The following is a 19,443-nucleotide window of genomic DNA, read 5'->3' as shown; positions in this document are numbered from 1 at the left end:
AAAACGTGTTACACAGACAGGGCCCACTCTAATGGAAAACGTGTTACACAGACAGGGCCCACTCTAATGGAAAACGTGTTACACAGACAGGGCCCACTCTAATGGAAAACGTGTTACACAGACAGGGCCCACTCTAATGGAAAACGTGTTACACAGACAGGGCCCACTCTAATGGAAAACGTGTTACACAGACAGGGCCCACTCTAATGGAAAACGTGTTACACAGACAGGGCCCACTCTAATGGAAAACGTGTTACACAGACAGGGCCCACTCTAATGGAAAACGTGTTACACAGACAGGGCCCACTCTAATGGAAAACGTGTTACACAGACAGGGCCCACTCTAATGGAAAACGTGTTACACAGACAGGGCCCACTCTAATGGAAAACGTGTTACACAGACAGGGCCCACTCTAATGGAAAACGTGTTACACAGACAGGGCCCACTCTAATGGAAAACGTGTTACACAGACAGGGCCCACTCTAATGGAAAACGTGTTACACAGACAGGGCCCACTCTAATGGAAAACGTGTTACACAGACAGAGTCCCTTCTAATGGAAAACGTGTTACACAGACAGGGCCCACTCTAATGGAAAACGTGTTACACAGACAGGGCCCACTCTAATGGAAAACGTGTTACACAGACAGAGTCCCTTCTAATGGAAAACGTGTTACACAGACAGGGCCCCTTCTAATGGAAAACGTGTTACACAGACAGAGTCCCTTCTAATGGAAAACGTGTTACACAGACAGGGCCCACTCTAATGGAAAACGTGTTACACAGACAGAGTCCCTTCTAATGGAAAACGTGTTACACAGACAGGGCCCACTCTAATGGAAAACGTGTTACACAGACAGGGCCCACTCTAATGGAAAACGTGTTACACAGACAGGGCCCCTTCTAATGGAAAACGTGTTACACAGACAGAGTCCCTTCTAATGGAAAACGTGTTACACAGACAGGGCCCACTCTAATGGAAAACGTGTTACACAGACAGGGCCCACTCTAATGAAATCAAACACCAAGGTTAAAGAAGAAAAATTTAAAAGGGGGAGGGGAGCACAGAAGCCTTATTGACACCCTAGTCAAACAATTGAGCCAGATTGCAGCGTGAGCAGAAAGAAACATGTATAAATGCACGAGTTGTAACACCATGAACGCATGTCCCTTGATCTAAGTACAACTCCTGCTACCTATTCAATAAGCTGTGCCACCTCATCGTGGCAAGGTGCATGGCATTACCCTGCAGTTAGCGCTCTCCAATGTTATGGCAGGTGTAATACGCCCACATAGGATTCATAATAGGGCACCACTGATTATCTGCCCTATAATTAGACATTGGTTTTAAAAATCAATAAGCAAAATTGCAAGTTTGAAATATTAAATGGACAGACATCTAGTTTGACCCTGTAATATCTTTATAATGTAGGAAAGGTATATATGGGAGATATTGCTTCACTCAGGAGATGCAACTGAGCAATTTTAAATTCAGTGGTTTGCATCGGAGACACTGCAGAAATCCATTGTTTGAGAAAAACATAATTTACCGGAGAATGGAGGCTAAATAGGTAAACTTCTGTGTGACTAGATTGGTTTTGGTACTTTGAGGCCAAAAAGCCTTTCAGACAGTATTGTGCTCCTTGCAATTTATGGAAGTACCAAAATAGACTGAAATCCTAGACATATGGTGTACTCTGTAAAGCAACAAAAATGTATTTATTGTAATTCAATATTTAGGGAAAAACTGTGTGTTGGGGCTCTTTAATTTTTTTTACATAAAAAAAAAAAAATGCATTAGTAGAATGTATCTCAGAGTAGATGCTGATTTGCAGAGAGCTGTGGCTAATGTGCTAGCTGAGTAGATGCCAATCAGATCATCATTAACATTAGAAATACAGGTTCACAATAGTAAAATAGTCCCTTGAAAATGAATATTTTAACTATTAGTTGATATACCCCTCCACAGCCCCCAAGAAAAAAAAAACATGTATTTTTTTAATTTAAGGTTAAAACAGCTTGCCAAATCTGCACACCTGCTGTCTGCAGCCTTTACAAATCCTCCTTCTCGCTTTCCCTGACACAGACAGTGAGTGAGTGGAATTGTTCTATAAGGGCGCAGCTTTCCTATGTTTCTTAACTAGTTGTAATACAGCTCGCCAAGAAGGGGAGCTAATGGAAGTGGAAGTAAAGTTTCCTGGCTGAATGACATCCAGGGTGGCGTTTCGGACTCCATTCTGATATTGTTACAAATAGGACATACGCCAGACATCAAATGGATTTTCAGCAAGCTGAACTGCTCCGTGTGTCTAAAGTGCTTGAAGGAACACAATTAGGACGTGCCACTAAGGCGTTACATTGAGTTGTAGTCAGTCTTTTATTGCGCATGTTTAGAAAGAGCCTACAATTTGGAAAAACTGTCAAGTCTCTACAATACCCAGAACGGGAACAGAGGGGATTTAAAATGACTTCCCCAATGCAAGATTTAAGGATCTGCTCCCTGAACCACAGCTAAGTCTGGTTTTGTTAAAGATTAATTAGTGAAGAAAATAGACACCAGAAAAAGCAACGCTGTTTGCATAAATAGATTTATGCTTGTATATAACACCAATCATTGTAAAAGTGAGATTTATACAAATTGTCCCATGAACTCACAGCAGTCACGCTCTGTCGCTAAGGTACACCACGTTATGTTGTCACTAAACCCCACTCCCTCTAGCATGTAAACTCACTGAGCAGGGCCCTCAATCCCTCTGTTACCGTGTCACTATACCCCACTCCCTCTAACATGTAAACTCACTGAGCAGGGCCTCAATCCCTCTGTTACTGTGTCACTATACCCCACTCCCTCTAACATGTTAACTCACTGAGCAGGCCCTCAATCCCTCTGTTACTGTGTCACTATACCCCACTCCCTCTAGCATGTAAACTCACTGAGCAGGGCCCTCAATCCCTCTGTTACTGTGTCACTATACCCCACTCCCTCTAGCATGTAAACTCACTGAGCAGGGCCCTCAATCCCTCTGTTACTGTCACTATACCCCACTCCCTCTAGCATGTAAACTCACTGAGCAGGGCCTCAATCCCTCTGTTACTATACCCCACTCCCTCTAACATGTGAGCTCATTGAGCATGGCCCTCAACCCCTCTGTTCTGCTGTGTCCAACTTGTTTGATTACAACTACAAGTTTGTTCGTCAAACCCACTGTAAGCGCTGCGTAATTTGTTGGCGCTATATAAACAACATAATAATAATAATATCTACTACACAACGAACTGAAAATGTTAAGCTGAAATAGCCAACTGATGTCTGACAAGGTTTCCAAATCAGCTATTGTTTTTTTGCTAATATTTTTTTGGAACCGCCGCAGTTTGGTCTGTGTGTGAAAAATTCCCCTTAGACTTACTGACAGCAGCGCAGTAAAAATTACAAATTTTTATATGACCCCAATCAAGCAATGTTTGTAGACTAAAGCACACTGGATTTGGCAGCCATTTCACTCATCCACATCAACATCTTCCAACACATAACAAGCTCCCCTTCAAATGCTGTAGACAACAGTCTAGCCCCTCAACTGGTAAACAATAAAAACAAACTCTTACAAAGAACATACAATGGCAGGGGATTTATAGGCAAGACACTCCACCCCCTTAACGACTGGTAAATTGTGCAAATTAGACTCTGCGACAGGTTAATAAAACAGATCTTGCTTTAATCATATAAATTCCAAGCTGACAGGAAACCAATTGCCAGTTTGGTATTGCAGCCACAATTTAGGGTGGATAAAAGAAAACACTGGAGAAAAAAAAAAAAAAGATTAAAAAGTCCAACAGGACTTGGGATTTCTAGACTATCCCTCCTGTTGAGACACTGGTAGGTCGCAATGTATACTTATTCAGGCGAGGCCAGAGCTTGCCTGCTACAGATACACCAAGCCACACACCCCAATATCATCAAAGATTGAGGGGAGCAAGTGCTAAACCTCTCCGGGGCAGAGAACTTGTATGAGATGCGTGTGGGCACATTTAGTAAGTACCCACACAGGAGGCATCCAGACAGGACTAGGTCCTTTAGGGGGAAGAGGAAAGAAGAAAGGATTAAAAAAATAAAAACAGACAAGCAAGTGTCAGCAGCCACAGGCATAGCGACAACCCAATCTGAAGAGTCTTAACACGCTTCTAAACCTGCGTAGAGATTAACCCTCTAGTTCTAGAGCGGTTACAACACCATCAACAAAATAAAAAAGCAAAACGAAAATAAAAACAAACAAACAAAAAAAAAAGGCATTAATAGTTAAGACAAGTTCTCCAAGAAATGCCACTTTAATCCCATCTGGATCAATTAGCCAGCAAGGAAGGAATTAACGTGGTCTCTCATGGGGCACAATTTCTGTGGAGTTTCTTGAATCCCGCGCTGCGGACTTGTGTGCCGGGGGTAATGGGGTCTGTGAGCTGGGGATGGCCATTTTCTGTACCCCCCGTTGAGCGATTAACCTTTCCCATCCATTGTCTCTGCATATATGACTACACGCGAAGGATCTAGAATAAAAGAGATGCAGATGTTAATTTGTCTGTTCTCCAGCTGTTGCTAGAACCCACTGCCCTGTGTGGTGGCACATTCATCCCTCTTACCTTTCTTATAAAGATTCCACACCCGATTCCACTCTGAAAAGGAAACACATACATAATGAAACTGAATGCATGGATTTGCTAACACACCCCAAACCCTGGCCCACTCTAACCCCAGGACAGTAGGATAGACAGTGTCAGAATTTGAACACACACATTTACCACTGCTGTACTAGTTAACCAGGTTTCCCATGATGCTTTGTTTTAACCTGGCAGAGAAACATGCTATTGGCACTAATCATCACAGCCCTACTGAGCAAGAGCTGTATTAATCAAAATGATTGCAGTTTGCGTCAATGTACTATATGTTGAGAAATGTCTATAGAAAGCAACACAATGTTCTGCTATTGGCCTGATGTCTCTTCCGAGCAAGTTATGAGTTTCAATTTAAAATTGAGTTCACTAATAAAAAGATTAAAATGCATAATTAGGACAAGTCTGAAGATGAAGTTTGCTTACCGTGAGAGGTGTATGTAACCATTTCCTCCCAATCATGGGGATTCTCAAGTTGGCCCTCGATACCCTCGGCTCCATCCACATAGAATCCATGTACTGACAGCCGCCCAACGGCCAGTACTGCAGGATTGTCGTTCCCACCGCCCTCCTCCCCCCCTCCGCTGGGACACTCATGAGCTTTGCCCTCTTCTGCCAAGGCCTGCCCAGCACCAGGTTCATTAATAAAAGACAGTCCCCATTCATTTTGGAAAATGGCACCCAGGTTCTCCTGGCTGACTGGGGAAGGGGGTGCAGAGGAGAGTGAAGAGCAAGAGGAGGAGGAGAGGGATCCTGTTGACTGTGCAGGGCAAGTGCCATCAATGTGTGGCTCCTCGAGTGCGGTGTTCAGAAGGCAGTTGGGTAAGCTGTGAGAGGTTCGAAGTGCAGAGCTAGGCACTAGTCCTTTGCCATCCAAGTTCTCTTTTACCTTGCTGGCATAGCTAATTTTAGGCAGTGTCCTTGCACTGCTACTGTCGACAGGAAAAACTGGCAGAGGCTTAAATAGCAGCCAGCTACCTGCCGCCTGCTCTTCTTTCACCGGAGCAGATGGCTGACCAGTTCCTCCCCCCTGAACAGTCTTCCCTTTCTCTCCAACAGGTTGCTCAGGCCGGGTATCAGCACACGATTCTACTGTGGAGTTTAAGGCTTCGCGGTTCCTGGGGCGTTGTGGACGTCCACCTCCAGGCCTGGGAACCCATTCCTTACGTTTCCCATCTCGATACTGGCTCTCATAGTCCCAATATCCTTTCCTGTGGTAGCTGGGGTAGAAAGGGCGGTAGTGGTGGTGTGGGGGATAGTGGTTTTGGTGGTAAGAGGGTCGCTGATACTGGCGTGCTGCAGGGTCCTTCTCACAGCCTCGCAGGTGGCGGATGTTGAGGGAATTAGACGGGCTAAGAGGAACGCTTTCTTCTGTGCGGCCAGTGACAGTCTCGATCTCTGGGTCCGGCCCAAAGCCATTTGACTCCCATGAGCCTAAGGATGATAAATAAAGTTAGAGACCCCAGAAAAGAAGATATAAAATTGACATTTATCACAAGATCAATTCATATGCTACAGGGCACTTCTCATGAATTGCATGTTCTGCTTTAAAATCATAAAAGGATATATACAGAGACATATATACCTTTGTACTGACGCCTTACACCCTCTGCCAAGAGCCAGGTTAACGGACATTACATTTTAAAATCTTAGATAGAGCGATGTTTGTATCTCTTCCCTGACTTTGTAATAGGTTCGCTGGCTGCAAGGAAACACCTGTCACTTCCAAAGCAATGACAGGGCTTGATTAGGAACCAACATGTGTAATGGCGAAATGTTAATTGACCATGCACAAAACATGGGGGAAAGTATCTTCCCCTAAATCTTACAAGTTACCGGAGGAAGTGTATATCCAGGTTCCGTGGCTAGTGGCCTCTAGGAAAGGTGACAGCAAGTGTAATGCCATAGGCCTTGACTAGGAATATATGTCAGACAGGGTCAGCAGTCCGAATTTCAACTGGGACAGAATAGAAATATTATCAGACTGTTTCACCACAGATGTGTGTAAACTGCATTCCCACGACACCCAGCCAGCATATAGCATCATGGGAAATGTAGTAAAGCTGGCCTGACATGACTGTGGTCTAGTAATGGTTTCATAACGACCAAACGTGTATTGTGCCAGAGAATAGAAATGTAAAATATAGTGTGAAGTAAAACTATACACGGAGTGAAATCAGGGTAACGCCCTCTCTCTAACAAGAGCTACATAAATGTATGTATACTACAGCATGCGGGAAATGGATGGCATAGCAATTAAATAACACAGGATGGAAACCCTCCACGGAGTCATGTTAGGTTTCGCAAGACAAGTGTATGGTGGGCTGCGCCTCACAGACAATTCACACACCCCTGTGCGGTTTATGCAATCCCCAGACAAAAATAAAACAATTTGTACAAACCAGTGAGCTGCCACAGGGCTTACTCTGAATTTCCACAGCCTCTCTCAATATTCACACATGTATATTGGTTTAGTAAGAATATTAAATCCATGCATTAAAAATAGCAAAAAACAGAACATTTAGAAGAAACCAAGTGGTGTCTTGCTAAGAAGCAGGATCTGTGTGCACTAACTCCACCCAAACACACAAGAAGGAGGAAGCGTTTGCAGTGAACTCGTGGATGTAGAAATATATATGCCGGCTAAGCAAAATGGCTGCAGGAGCCAAGCGTGGGCTGCCCAAGGCCTTTACTTTTATTACACAGCCCCCTCTCCTTACAGGAGAGATACTGTGAAGGAGGGTACAAGATAGTCTCATTACAAAGATAGATAATGCATAGTCATTACACTAATTAACAACTCAATAGATCATCCCCCATCCCCACCCAGCACTAGGAGAAACTGGAATTAGCACTTTGTATCATTGTAACTAAACTAAACATATTCACACCTTCACCCTGGGGCTACAAAGGGTAAACACAACACTAATTACTCAAAGGGTTAAACCTGAACAGCAACTGTGCTCAGCACTCATTCTTAAAATAAGCCATGAAACCTCAGACCCCCTCCCATCACCAGAAACTGCCCTTTGGCCCTGGGAGCACCTGCCCGGGATCTGCAATGCAGGAGACTGATAATATTCACCCCCTACTCAGAGTGACCCAGCTAGACCCCAGGAATATTCAGTGTTATTCTCAGCATGGCTTTCTGCACCTTCCTCCTGCTGCCTTGGGAATTATAGCCACCTTTATAAGGCCCAAATAAAACAATATAATCAGTGTGTTCCCTATAACTGAAATCCCCCAGTATGCCATTCCCAGGTGAGTGCTAGCACTGTGACCCAGCCTTGACCCTTCCCCCATTAAGCCACACAGTATTTGTACATTGAGGGCCCTTGCTTAAGTGGCCCCTCTGACACTTTATTCCAGGTATAAGCGGCTCTCAGCACCCCCCCCCCTCCCTTAAAGAAAATGACTCAGATTAGTGCCTCTCTCTCTGACCCCCCACTCTCTCTGATTCCCCCACCCCACAGGGAGTCCCCCTCTCTGATTCCCCCCGGCAGTGAGTCACCCCATCTCTCTCTCTGATTCCCCCCGGCAGTGAGTCCCCCCCCATCTCTCTCTCTGATTCCCCCCGGCAGTGAGTCCCCCCCCCCATCTCTCTCTCTGATTCCCCCCGGCAGTGAGTCCCCCCCCCATCTATCTCTCTGATTCCCCCCGACAGTGAGTCCCCCCCCATCTATCTCTCTGATTCCCCCCGACAGTGAGTCCCCCCATCTCTCTCTCTGATTCCCCCCGGCAGTGAGTCCCCCCTCTCTCTCTCTGATTTCCCCCCCCCACAGTGAGCCCCCCTCTCTCTGATCCCCCCCACACAGTGAGCCCCTCTCTCTGATCCCCCCCCACACAGTGAGCCCCCCTCTCTCTGATCCCCCCCCCACACAGTGAGCCCCCCTCTCTCTGATCCCCCACACAGTGAGCCCCCCTCTCTCTGATCCCCCTCTCTCTGATCCCCCCCACACAGTGAGCCCCCCTCTCTCTGATCCCCCCCCCACACAGTGAGCCCCCCTCTCTCTGATCCCCCCACACACAGTGAGCCCCCTCTCTCTGATCCCCCCACACACAGTGAGCCCCCTCTCTCTGATCCCCCCCCACACAGTGAGCCCCCTCTCTCTGATCCCCCCCCACACAGTGAGCCCCCTCTCTCTGATCCCCCCCCACACAGTGAGCCCCCTCTCTCTGATTCCCCCCGACAGTGAGTCCCCCCATCTCTGATCCCCCCACACACAGTGAGCCCCCTCTCTCTGATCCCCCCCCACACAGTGAGCCCCCTCTCCCTGATCCCCCCCCACACAGTGAGCCCCCTCTCTCTGATTCCCCCCCGACAGTGAGTCCCCCCATCTCTCTCTCTGATTCCCCCCGGCAGTGAGTCCCCCCTCTCTCTCTCTGATTTCCCCCCCCCACAGTGAGCCCCCCTCTCTCTGATCCCCCCCACACAGTGAGCCCCTCTCTCTGATCCCCCCCCACACAGTGAGCCCCCCTCTCTCTGATCCCCCCCCCACACAGTGAGCCCCCCTCTCTCTGATCCCCCCCCCACACAGTGAGCCCCCCTCTCTCTGATCCCCCCCCACACAGTGAGCCCCCCTCTCTCTGATCCCCCCCCACACAGTGAGCCCCCCTCTCTCTGATCCCCCCCCACACAGTGAGCCCCCTCTCTCTGATCCCCCCCCCACACAGTGAGCCCCCTCTCTCTGATCCCCCCCCACACAGTGAGCCCCCTCTCTCTGATCCCCCCCCACACAGTGAGCCCCCTCTCTCTGATCCCCCCCACACAGTGAGCCCCCTCTCTCTGATCCCCCCCCACACAGTGAGCCCCCCTCTCTCTGATCCCCCCCCACACAGTGAGCCCCCCTCTCTCTGATCCCCCCCCCCACACAGTGAGCCCCCCTCTCTCTGATCCCCCCCCCACACAGTGAGCCCCCCTCTCTCTGATCCCCCCCACACAGTGAGCCCCCCTCTCTCTGATCCCCCCCACACAGTGAGCCCCCCTCTCTCTGATCCCCCCCACACAGTGAGCCCCCCTCTCTCTGATCCCCCCCACACAGTGAGCCCCCCTCTCTCTGATCCCCCCCACACAGTGAGCCCCCCTCTCTCTGATCCCCCCCACACAGTGAGCCCCCCTCTCTCTGATCCCCCCCACACAGTGAGCCCCCCTCTCTCTGATCCCCCCCACACAGTGAGCCCCCCTCTCTCTGATCCCCCCCACACAGTGAGCCCCCCTCTCTCTGATCCCCCCCACACAGTGAGCCCCCCTCTCTCTGATCCCCCACACACAGTGAGCCCCCCTCTCTCTGATCCCCCCCCACACAGTGAGCCCCCTCTCTCTGATCCCCCCCCACACAGTGAGCCCCCTCTCTCTGATCCCCCCCACACAGTGAGCCCCCCTCTCTCTGATCCCCCCCACACAGTGAGCCCCCCTCTCTCTGATCCCCCCCACACAGTGAGCCCCCCTCTCTCTGATCCCCCCCACACAGTGAGCCCCCCTCTCTCTGATCCCCCACACACAGTGAGCCCCCCTCTCTCTGATCCCCCCCCCACACAGTGAGCCCCCCTCTCTCTGATCCCCCCCCACACAGTGAGCCCCTCTCTCTGATCCCCCCCCCCACACAGTGAGCCCCTCTCTCTGATCCCCCCCCCCACACAGTGAGCCCCCCCGGCAGAGTCCCCCCCCCCCCTCTCTCTGATCCCCCGGCGGTGAGTCCCCCCCCTCGCTCTGATCCCCCGGCGGTGAGTCCCCCCCCTCGCTCTCTGATCCCCCGGCGGTGAGTCCCCCCCCTCGCTCTCTGATCCCCCGGCAGTGAGTCCCCCCCCTCGCTCTCTGATCCCCCGGCAGAGAGTCCCCCCCCCTCTCTGATCCCCCGGCAGAGAGTCGTCCCCCCTCTCTCTGATCCCCCGGCAGAGAGTCGTCCCCCCTCTCTCTGATCCCCCGGCAGAGAGTCGTCCCCCCTCTCTCTGATCCCCCGGCAGAGAGTCCCCCCCCCCCTCTCTAATCCCCCGGCGGTGAGTCCCCCCCCCTCTCTCTGATCCCCCGGCAGAGAGTCCCCCCCCCTCTCTAATCCCCCGGCGGTGAGTCCCCCCCCCTCTCTCTGATCCCCCGGCAGATTCCCCCCCCCTCTCTCTGATCCCCCGGCAGAGTCCCCCCCCCCCTCTCTCTGATCCCCCGGCAGAGAGTCCCCCCTCTCTCTGATTCCCCGGCCCCCGGTTACCTGTCTTGGCCCGGGCGCGGTTGAGCTGGTTCATGTCGTGTTCACAGGGGCTGAGTCTGTCCTTCCTCCTGCTCAGGGCCGGGCCCTCCCGGGGGTTACTGTTCTCATCCTGGGCCAGGTGCTCCTTGTGCATTGCTCGGGCTGGGGGTCTGACTGAGACTGCGGCTTCTCACACAATGTAACGAACGGCCCGGGAACCTCACCCACACAGCGCCAACCGGAAGGAAGGAGGGAATGAGGGCGGGGCCGGGGACAGCTGGCACAGGCAGGGCGGAAACAGGGGGCGGGGCGGGAACAGGGGGGCGGGGTCACTTCGCACAGGCAGGGCGGAAACAGGGGGCGGGGTCACCTCGCACAGGCTGTGAGGGAATAGGGGGCGGGGTCACTTCCCACAGGCTGGGCAGGCCGGGCGGAAGAAGAGGGCGGGGCCATCTACTACAGTCTGGGATGATGAAAGGGGCGGGGATACAAAGCTCAGTCTGGCATATAGAACGGGGCGGGGATAGATGGATTAGGTAACAGGGACGATGTGAGAGGCGGGGCTATCTGGCATAAAGATGGCGGAAGAAGGGAGCGGATAAGGGCGGGGCCAAGGACAGCTAGCGCAGGTAGGGCGGAGAATGTGAGCGCGTGAGCTGGGCGTGGTCAACGGAGCATCCAGGAACACAGCGCTGAGTGCTGGGAAAGCAGAACCCGCAACATGTCGCCGCCCGTGACGTCAGGCGGCCATTTTGTTGGTGGGGGACATGTGTTGAGACAATCGGGGTGCAAGCTGGTTTATAATACCAGGGGTGATGGGAACCCCAAAACATGCCCTGCTCCCTCTGTGACAGTGATATTATAGACAGCTAGTGTCTCAGGGCAGACCATGTACATTATAATAATAATACCACACTGAACCCCCAAATCTCCATTATCACACTGAACCCCCAAATCTCCATTATCACACTGAACCCCAAAACATGCCCTGCTCCCTCTGTGACAGTGATATTATACACAGCTAGTGTCTCAGGGCAGACCATGTACATTATAATAATAATAACACACTGAACCCCCAAATCTCCATTATCACACTGAACCCCCAAATCTCCATTATCACACTGAACCCCAAAACATGCCCTGCTCCCTCTGTGACAGTGATATTATAGACAGCTAGTGTCTCAGGGCAGACCATGTACATTATAATAATAATAACACACTGAACCCCCAAATCTCCATTATCACACTGAACCCCAAAATCTCCATTATCACACTGAACCCCAAAACATGCCCTGCTCCCTCTGTGACAGTGATATTATACACAGCTAGTGTCTCAGGGCAGACCATGTACATTATAATAATAATAACACACTGAACCCCCAAATCTCCATTATCACGCTGAACCCCCAAATCTCCATTATCACACTGAACCCCAAAACATGCCCTGCTCCCTCTGTGACAGTGATATTATACACAGCTAGTGTCTCAGGGCAGACCATGTACATTATAATAATAATAACACACTGAACCCCCAAATCTCCATTATCACGCTGAACCCCCAAATCTCCATTATCACACTGAACCCCAAAACATGCCCTGCTCCCTCTGTGACAGTGATATTATAGACAGCTAGTGTCTCAGGGCAGACCATGTACATTATAATAATAATAACACACTGAACCCCCAAATCTCCATTATCACACTGAACCCCAAAACATGCCCTGCTCCCTCTGTGACAGTGATATTATACACAGCTAGTGTCTCAGGGCAGACCATGTACATTATAATAATAATAACACACTGAACCCCCAAATCTCCATTATCACGCTGAACCCCCAAATCTCCATTATCACACTGAACCCCAAAACATGCCCTGCTCCCTCTGTGACAGTGATATTATACACAGCTAGTGTCTCAGGGCAGACCATGTACATTATAATAATAATAACACACTGAACCCCAAAATCTCCATTATCACACTGAACCCCCAAATCTCCATTATCACACTGAACCCCAAAACATGCCCTGCTCCCTCTGTGACAGTGATATTATACACAGCTAGTGTCTCAGGGCAGATAATGTACATTATAATAATAATAACACACTGAACCCCCAAATCTCCATTATCACACTGAACCCCAAAATCTCCATTATCACACTGAACCCCCAAATCTCCATTATCACACTGAACCCCAAAACATAGTGGGACAAACAGTTTCGGGGTGGCTTGCCCTCCTACCTGGTCTCCAGCAAGGCTCCTTTCAGTGCTTTTGGGGCTACTCCATATGTGCAGCGTTACGGAGACACTATAGTCACTAAAACAACTTGTGCAGCCCTAACCACACCTCCCTGCATGTGACTTGCACAGCCTTCCTAAACACTTCCTGTAAAGAGTCATCTAATGTTTACACTTCCTTTATTGCAAATTCTGTTTACTTTAAACATTCTTATCTCTTACTCTGTTAATAGCTTGGTAGACCCTGCAGGAGCCTCCTGTGTGAGATTAGAGTTCAATTTACAGAGCAGGAGATACAAACCTTTAATGTAAGTAAAGGTACATCTGATTGAAAATGAAAGCATTTTTTTTTCATGCAGGCTGTGTCAGTCACAGTCAGGGGAGGTGTGGCTAGGGCTGCATAAACAGAAACAAAAGTGATTTAACTCGTAAATGGCAGTGAATTGAGCAGTGAAACCTGAGAACATGATCTATACACCAAAACTACTTCATTTGGAAGTTAATAAAAATCCTCCTAGTGAGCTGTTTTAACTTGAAATCCACACTTTATATAATTACTGTGGTTGTGTCTCATCTTTGTTCACGTTCAGGTGGCACTCAGGACCTACAACATCTCTCTGTTGCCAAATTAACTTTTGGTTTTACATATTTGATTCTGAGCTTCAGTATATGTTAGAGCTATATTTATAAATATTCCGGAAGTAGCTACTTGGAATCTGCATGGCTGGGTCAATATTTTGAAGCTGCTCCTCTGGGCTGAGCAGGCCCTTATCCCTGTCCTGATCCCTGTATTGTGCTGAGCCCTTCCTAATCCCTGTATTGTGCTGAACCCTTCCTAATCCCTGTATTGGGCTGAGCCTGTCCTGTTCCCTGTATTGTGCTGAGCCTGTCCTGATCCCTGTATTGTGCTGAGCCTGTCCTGATCCCTGTATTGGGCTGAGCCTGTCCTTATCCCTGTATTGGGCTGAGCCAGTCCTGTTCCCTGTATTGGGCTGAGCCAGTCCTGTTCCCTGTATTGGGCTGAGCCAGTCCTGTTCCCTGTATTGGGCTGAGCCAGTCCTGATCCCTGTATTGGGCTGAGCCTGTCCTGATCCCTGTATTGGGCTGAGCCTGTCCTGATCCCTGTATTGGGCTGAGCCTGTCCTGATCCCTGTATTGGGCTGAGCCAGTCCTGATCCCTGTATTGGGCTGAGCCAGTCCTGATTCCTATATTGGGCTGAGCCAGTCCTGATCCCTGTATTGGGCTGAGCCTGTCCTGATCCCTGTATTGGGCTGAGCCTGTCCTGATCCCTGTATTGGGCTGAGCCAGTCCTGATTCCTGTATTGGGCTGAGCCAGTCCTGATCCCTGTATTGGGCTGAGCCTGTCCTGATCCCTGTATTGGGCTGAGCCTGTCCTGATCCCTGTATTGGGCTGAGCCTGTCCTGTTCCCTGTATTGGGCTGAGCCTGTCCTGTTCCCTGTATTGTGCTGAGCCAGTCCTGATCTCAGTGTGTGCATGTAGTCTTTAGATCTCCCAGCATGCCCTGGGAACCTGCCCCTACTAGGAGCTAATAGAAGCCCTGCACTGAGAGAGCCAATGGGAAGTCCTGTTACATAATGCAGCCAATTTACTGACAGTGTGGAATGTGTCGCCCAATAAGAATGTGGGCCTGGAGTGACGTCACTGCTGGTATAAAATCCCGCTGCACAGCCTTCCTTTCTTCTTCTATTCCTGCCAGCCGGAGAGAGAGTGAGTCTCGAGGGGAGAGAGTGTCTCAGAGGGTGAGAGTCAGGGTGAGATTGTCAGCTGGAGAGAGAGGGGGGGGGAGAGTGATAGGGCTAGGAGAGAGACTCGGGGTGAGAGTGTCAGCTGGAGAGAGAGGGGGGGGGAGAGTGATAGGGCTAGGAGAGAGACTCGGGGTGAGAGTGTCAGCTGGAGAGAGAGGGGGGGGGAGAGTGATAGGGCTAGGAGAGAGACTCGGGGTGAGAGTGTCAGCTGGAGAGAGAGTCTCGGGGAAAGGGGTGAGAGTGTCAGAGAAAGTGAGTGTGTCTCAGGGGGAGGAGAGAGCAGGTGATGGGGTGGTGTGAGGGTCTCAGGGATGTGGGGGGGGGGGGGGAGTGATGGGGCTAAGTGAGAGGGAGGGGTCCTGGGTGGGGGTGCATTGGCTCCCCTGAGTGTGCCCAGTGCTCTGTTAATAGAGCCCCCAGCCAGAGGACAGACTGTATTAACACAATGTCCCACTGAGCATTCTGTGTATTTACCCATTTCCTTCCCATAGAATGGCTGCCAACCAGGAGCGCACGTTTATTGCTGTCAAGCCTGATGGGGTCCAGCGGGGACTGGTCGGTGATATCATCAAACGGTTTGAACAGAAAGGATTCCGCCTGGTAGCCATGAAATTCATGCAGGTAGCCACCTTTTATTTCCAGATACCATGGAGGACTGGCTCGTCCTGTAAGAATGTTCCACTTTATGCCCTTCTTGCCCACGAACGTATACCCCGGCTGTGAATGTGATATTGACATATGTTGGCGTCCCTGGTTTAGGGTCTGCTCCCGCTCCCTGACCTTGCAATGTCTCCCCGTTCAGACACTTCTTTGTTCTTCTCAGAAGGTTCCGGGTTTGGCTGACAGCAGGCTCCCTGGGGCGTTAACTCTCCTGGTCTCTTTAAAGTTTGTATTCTGTTCCTACTGTCTATACAGGAGAATAGACATCAGAATGTATTGGGACTAAACCTTCCAGAATTTGGAGTCCTTTATCTGCTGTAGATTCACCTTTAGCTGCCCTTGCAATAAGGGGTTAAATTAACCGATTAGCTGTATCAATGTGAATAATACCGTTACCTTTCACTTTTTGAGTGACGGCTGCCTGTATTGTCTTTGATAGAGTCCCTGCATTTCTGAGTTTTAATTTTCATGCTTTCTCTTGCAGGCCCCTAAAGACCTCCTGAAACAGCACTACATTGACCTTAAAGATCGCCCCTTCTACAATGGATTGGTTGAATACATGAGCTCCGGGCCAGTGGTTCCTATGGTAGGTACTGGGCAGCGCCCTGCTAAGCTCAATGTCGGGGAAATTTACTTCCAGGGAATTGTTAGGGTTGAAGATTGAATTGCAATAATACCGTATTCTGAAATATTCTCCATATTGCTGTAGTCACATCTTCGCTATCGTAGACTAAACTTTGATATTTGGCATTTATTGCCCTAAAATTCATAGCTTAGTAATGTAAACCCCTGTCTGTTCTCTTCTTTGGCTTTTCTGTTCTTGAGTGTAAAGTTAACAATCATGTCATGTTCTACATATAATTACATCCAAAGCCATAAATGGATAACCAATTTATTTTAAGTGTGTTCGTGTGTGTTCGTGTATATATATATATTAATGTGTGTGTTTTATTGTGGACCCCCTTTAAAATAATAATAAACTAAACTTGCCTATAATCCAGAGCCAAGACAGTCCTTTTCTACAGCCCAATCCACCCATAGTGAGATTAGTCCTGATAATCTCTAGTCCATGTCCTACACCTCTTAACAAGCCAAGAAGTTGCTAATCATTGCAAGCCAGCAGAGTCCATGGTACGTTTACCGGGGAGTTTCTAATCACCAAAGATGGATTTTTAACTTGCCATTGGCTACTGGACATATGGAAATTGGAAGCCTAGACTGTCAATCTGTTGCAATATTGCATCTAGAAAAGTACAACGTTTAAATACTTATCTGAGAAGCACTGGTTGCATTCAGTCTCACACGGAGCATGATGACTCTGAATGTGAATTTTGACGTAAACCATTCATTAATCGTTTAACCCCTAAGGTGTCCAGTGATCTCCTGGAACCATAACTACTTTACTATTAAAGCTTTTCTTGGTGCCCAGAGTGTTCCTTTAAACCGAATGGGTAGACTTTACGAGTGTCCAGTATCTGTGGTATTTAGAGTAATTGACGCCAGGAATGAATGAATGAAACTTGAAGCAGGGTGTCCTGTAACAAGCTCATCCCATTCTCCACAGGTCTGGGAGGGTCTGAATGTGGTGAAGACAGGCCGTGTGATGCTGGGAGAGACCAACCCTGCAGACTCCAAGCCCGGCACCATCCGTGGAGATTACTGCATACAGGTTGGCAGGTAAGTGGTGTAAACCCTCCGCACCCCATTCCCCCCCAAAACATACGACTTCATTCCTTCTATTCCAGAATCCAGTTGACCGCACAGAATACTTGGCAGCTTTTGCCATTTGATCATCTAGACTTGCAAGAAGTGAATTATTTGAATAATGCTATTTAATGAAGTTTGAGCTGCACTCTTTTATGGCTTCTGCAGGCTGACCTCCGCAATTATGAAGATGAATCATTTAAAAAAATTATAGTAATTTTTAAATCCATTCCTGTCTTGCTGCACATTTCCACAGTCCTGCATTAATGTCTGAAGCCAGTGAGTGATCTGGATAATATTTCCCAGCCAATCCTGGTCCTCTTAAATGTAACGGAAATGTAGTAACCATAACGGGTAGGGGTTTACATGGTGATATCGGTGTGCTTTATAAAACAAAACTTTTGTGCTGTTGATCCAAAAAGTCCCTCCTTGACTTAGAAATGGTATTCAGACTCCAAGTAACAACCTGTTAACATACATCGTTTTAATAATCTGTTTCTAATGACATGATGCTGAACTGACTTGTGACTTGACTGGATACATTGACTGACTAAATGTTTGTGTAGGAAAATATTGGAAGCTCTTGGCTGAGTATGTTTGGATCTTTAGAGATGATGTTGTGAACCTATTATGAATCATTTAACTTGCCTGCAGTCTCTCCCATATTACAAAGATATCTGGTGAATTTAATGTAAATAGAAATTTACTCACTCTACCTGCATTCAGTGACTGTTTGTGGGCGTTATTCTGTGTAACTCACCACCTGGCCATCCTCCGCTCTTCCTGTTTCTTCTTTGACGTGCCCTGCTTGGGACACATCCCCCATCGGGCAAATATCTACAAGGAGTTCTGCACACTGGCTTCATAGCTCCTATACCCCTAGCCAGCGCTTCTAGTTTCTATAGGAATAGAAGCGCATGTGCTGAGGGACTTCCTGTGGGAGGTCTTTTCTGCTCACCCTAATTTTAAATCTATATATGATGGTACCAGGTATAGATAAAAGATTATATCTAATGAGCATAAGCAGTCTGTGGCGTGACAGGTAGTGCCCTCTTTAACGGCTTCCTATTCTAGTTGGCGCGTTTGCTAAAAGTTGTACGATGTTGAATGAGCCCTCAAGCTTGCACCTCAGTCCAGTTGCAGAGGTCCAGAAGTCATCCAGTCTCGTGATCCGTCTGTCACCTAGAAACCTTCCAAGTACTGACATAACGGCTCCCCTTGTGGCTGAGTGAATAGGAGTAACCTTGGGCTTCTCATTCATGTTTTTAAAGGCAGTTAGAGGCCAGTGTTACTAAATATTGCTGTGATCTCCTTCTGGATTACTGGCTATTGTCTTTCTTATTAGAGGCAGGTGACTTATTTTAGAGACCTTCCCAGGGTTGTCAAACTACCTCTCCTGCTGCTGTTAGAGTTTCCACCTTTCTGAAGTCAAAGCAGACCTTTAGGGGACTTTAATATAGAAGTAAGGCTACAGATGGAGAGCCCTTATTTATCTTGGTTTGTTTCCGAACGAGCCAGGCCTGTGTGCTGCAGCTGCTAACATCTTACTTGTTGCTCCTGCCCAGGGCCAGCTCTTGGGAGTGAATGTAGATATGAGGTGTCTATATATTCGCTCTCTGTCCCTCATGCTACAATCACTTTACACATGGCCTTGTTCAGTTTGGTTGGACTATGAGCCGATCTCCTGACAGGTAGCGCTCAGCCCAAGTTGTGTGCAGCCTGCAGACAAGGCACATAAAGACTAACACAACATTCTAGAACTCTGATCGAAAGGCTCTGGAGCTGGTTTATAGCTGTGTGGTGTGTTCCCCCTACAAATCAAGTGACTCACAGAGCTGAGTAACTGTACAGTTACTTCATACACCAGTAATGTGAAGTTATGCAAAGCTGTGATGGTGCTTAGTGACCCCCCCCCCCCCCCCTCTCTGTAGTGGCTCACAGTATCATATTGTCAATGTGTTGCGTGTAGTAGACTGCTTACTAAGGCTCTGTATTTACCATATTCTGTCGTCACTTACCTGTTCTGACTTACCGTTGCATCTTCCAGGAACATCATTCACGGCAGCGACTCTGTGGAAAGTGCCAAGAAGGAGATTGCCTTGTGGTTCACTCCAGAAGAGCTGTGCGACTACAAAAGCTGTGCCAACGACTGGGTGTATGAATAACAAGCGTCTTTCCTTTACCTGTCAGTCATTCCGTTACATGAATAAAGTATTACTGCCCCCAAACAA

The 19,443-nt window shown here is 48.7% G+C and overlaps 2 protein-coding genes across 4 annotated transcripts in view; one reads left to right on the top strand and one right to left on the bottom strand.

Annotated features, from left to right (window-relative positions):
- Nucleotides 1–19,443, top strand: part of LOC134572045 (nucleoside diphosphate kinase A) — a 151,494-nt gene extending 132,051 nt beyond the window's left edge. The window contains exons 1-5 of one of the 3 annotated variants that reach the window (XM_063430832.1): nt 14,708–14,814; nt 15,340–15,469; nt 15,993–16,094; nt 17,073–17,185; nt 19,260–19,443. In XM_063430832.1, the coding sequence (XP_063286902.1) occupies nt 14,723–14,814; nt 15,340–15,469; nt 15,993–16,094; nt 17,073–17,185; nt 19,260–19,377 (555 nt within the window). In that variant the 5' untranslated portion in view covers nt 14,708–14,722 and the 3' untranslated portion in view covers nt 19,378–19,443. Of the gene's footprint in view, nt 1–14,707; nt 14,815–15,339; nt 15,470–15,992; nt 16,095–17,072; nt 17,186–19,259 lie in introns of those variants that run through there. The other 2 variants (XM_063430833.1, XM_063430834.1) reach the window with 2 other exon arrangements.
- LOC134571027 (uncharacterized) lies at nt 3,693–11,100 on the bottom strand. The gene is made up of 4 exons (XM_063429069.1): nt 10,866–11,100; nt 5,089–6,096; nt 4,633–4,665; nt 3,693–4,539 (listed from the first exon to the last, which is right to left on the bottom strand). The coding sequence occupies exons 1-4, from the start codon at nt 10,996–10,998 to the stop codon at nt 4,490–4,492; spliced, it is 1,224 nt and encodes a 407-aa protein (XP_063285139.1). The 5' UTR covers nt 10,999–11,100; the 3' UTR covers nt 3,693–4,489.

Source organism: Pelobates fuscus, chromosome 8, assembly GCF_036172605.1.
Source record: "Pelobates fuscus isolate aPelFus1 chromosome 8, aPelFus1.pri, whole genome shotgun sequence".
Taxonomy (NCBI): domain Eukaryota; kingdom Metazoa; phylum Chordata; class Amphibia; order Anura; family Pelobatidae; genus Pelobates; species Pelobates fuscus.
The sequence above is the reverse complement of the archived record's forward strand: the minus strand, read 5'-3'. Positions and strand labels throughout refer to the sequence as shown.

Excerpts from the sequence above, each read along its gene's own strand:
- LOC134571027 (XM_063429069.1), bottom strand. The coding sequence starts at position 10,998 with ATGCACAAGGAGCACCTGGCCCAGGATGAGAACAGTAACCCCCGGGAG. Across the intron at positions 4,666-5,088 it reads GGTTACATACACCTCTCACG|AGTGGAATCGGGTGTGGAAT; the intron begins GTAAGCAAACTT and ends TTTCCTTTTCAG. Across the intron at positions 4,540-4,632 it reads GTGGAATCTTTATAAGAAAG|ATCCTTCGCGTGTAGTCATA; the intron begins GTAAGAGGGATG and ends CTTTTATTCTAG.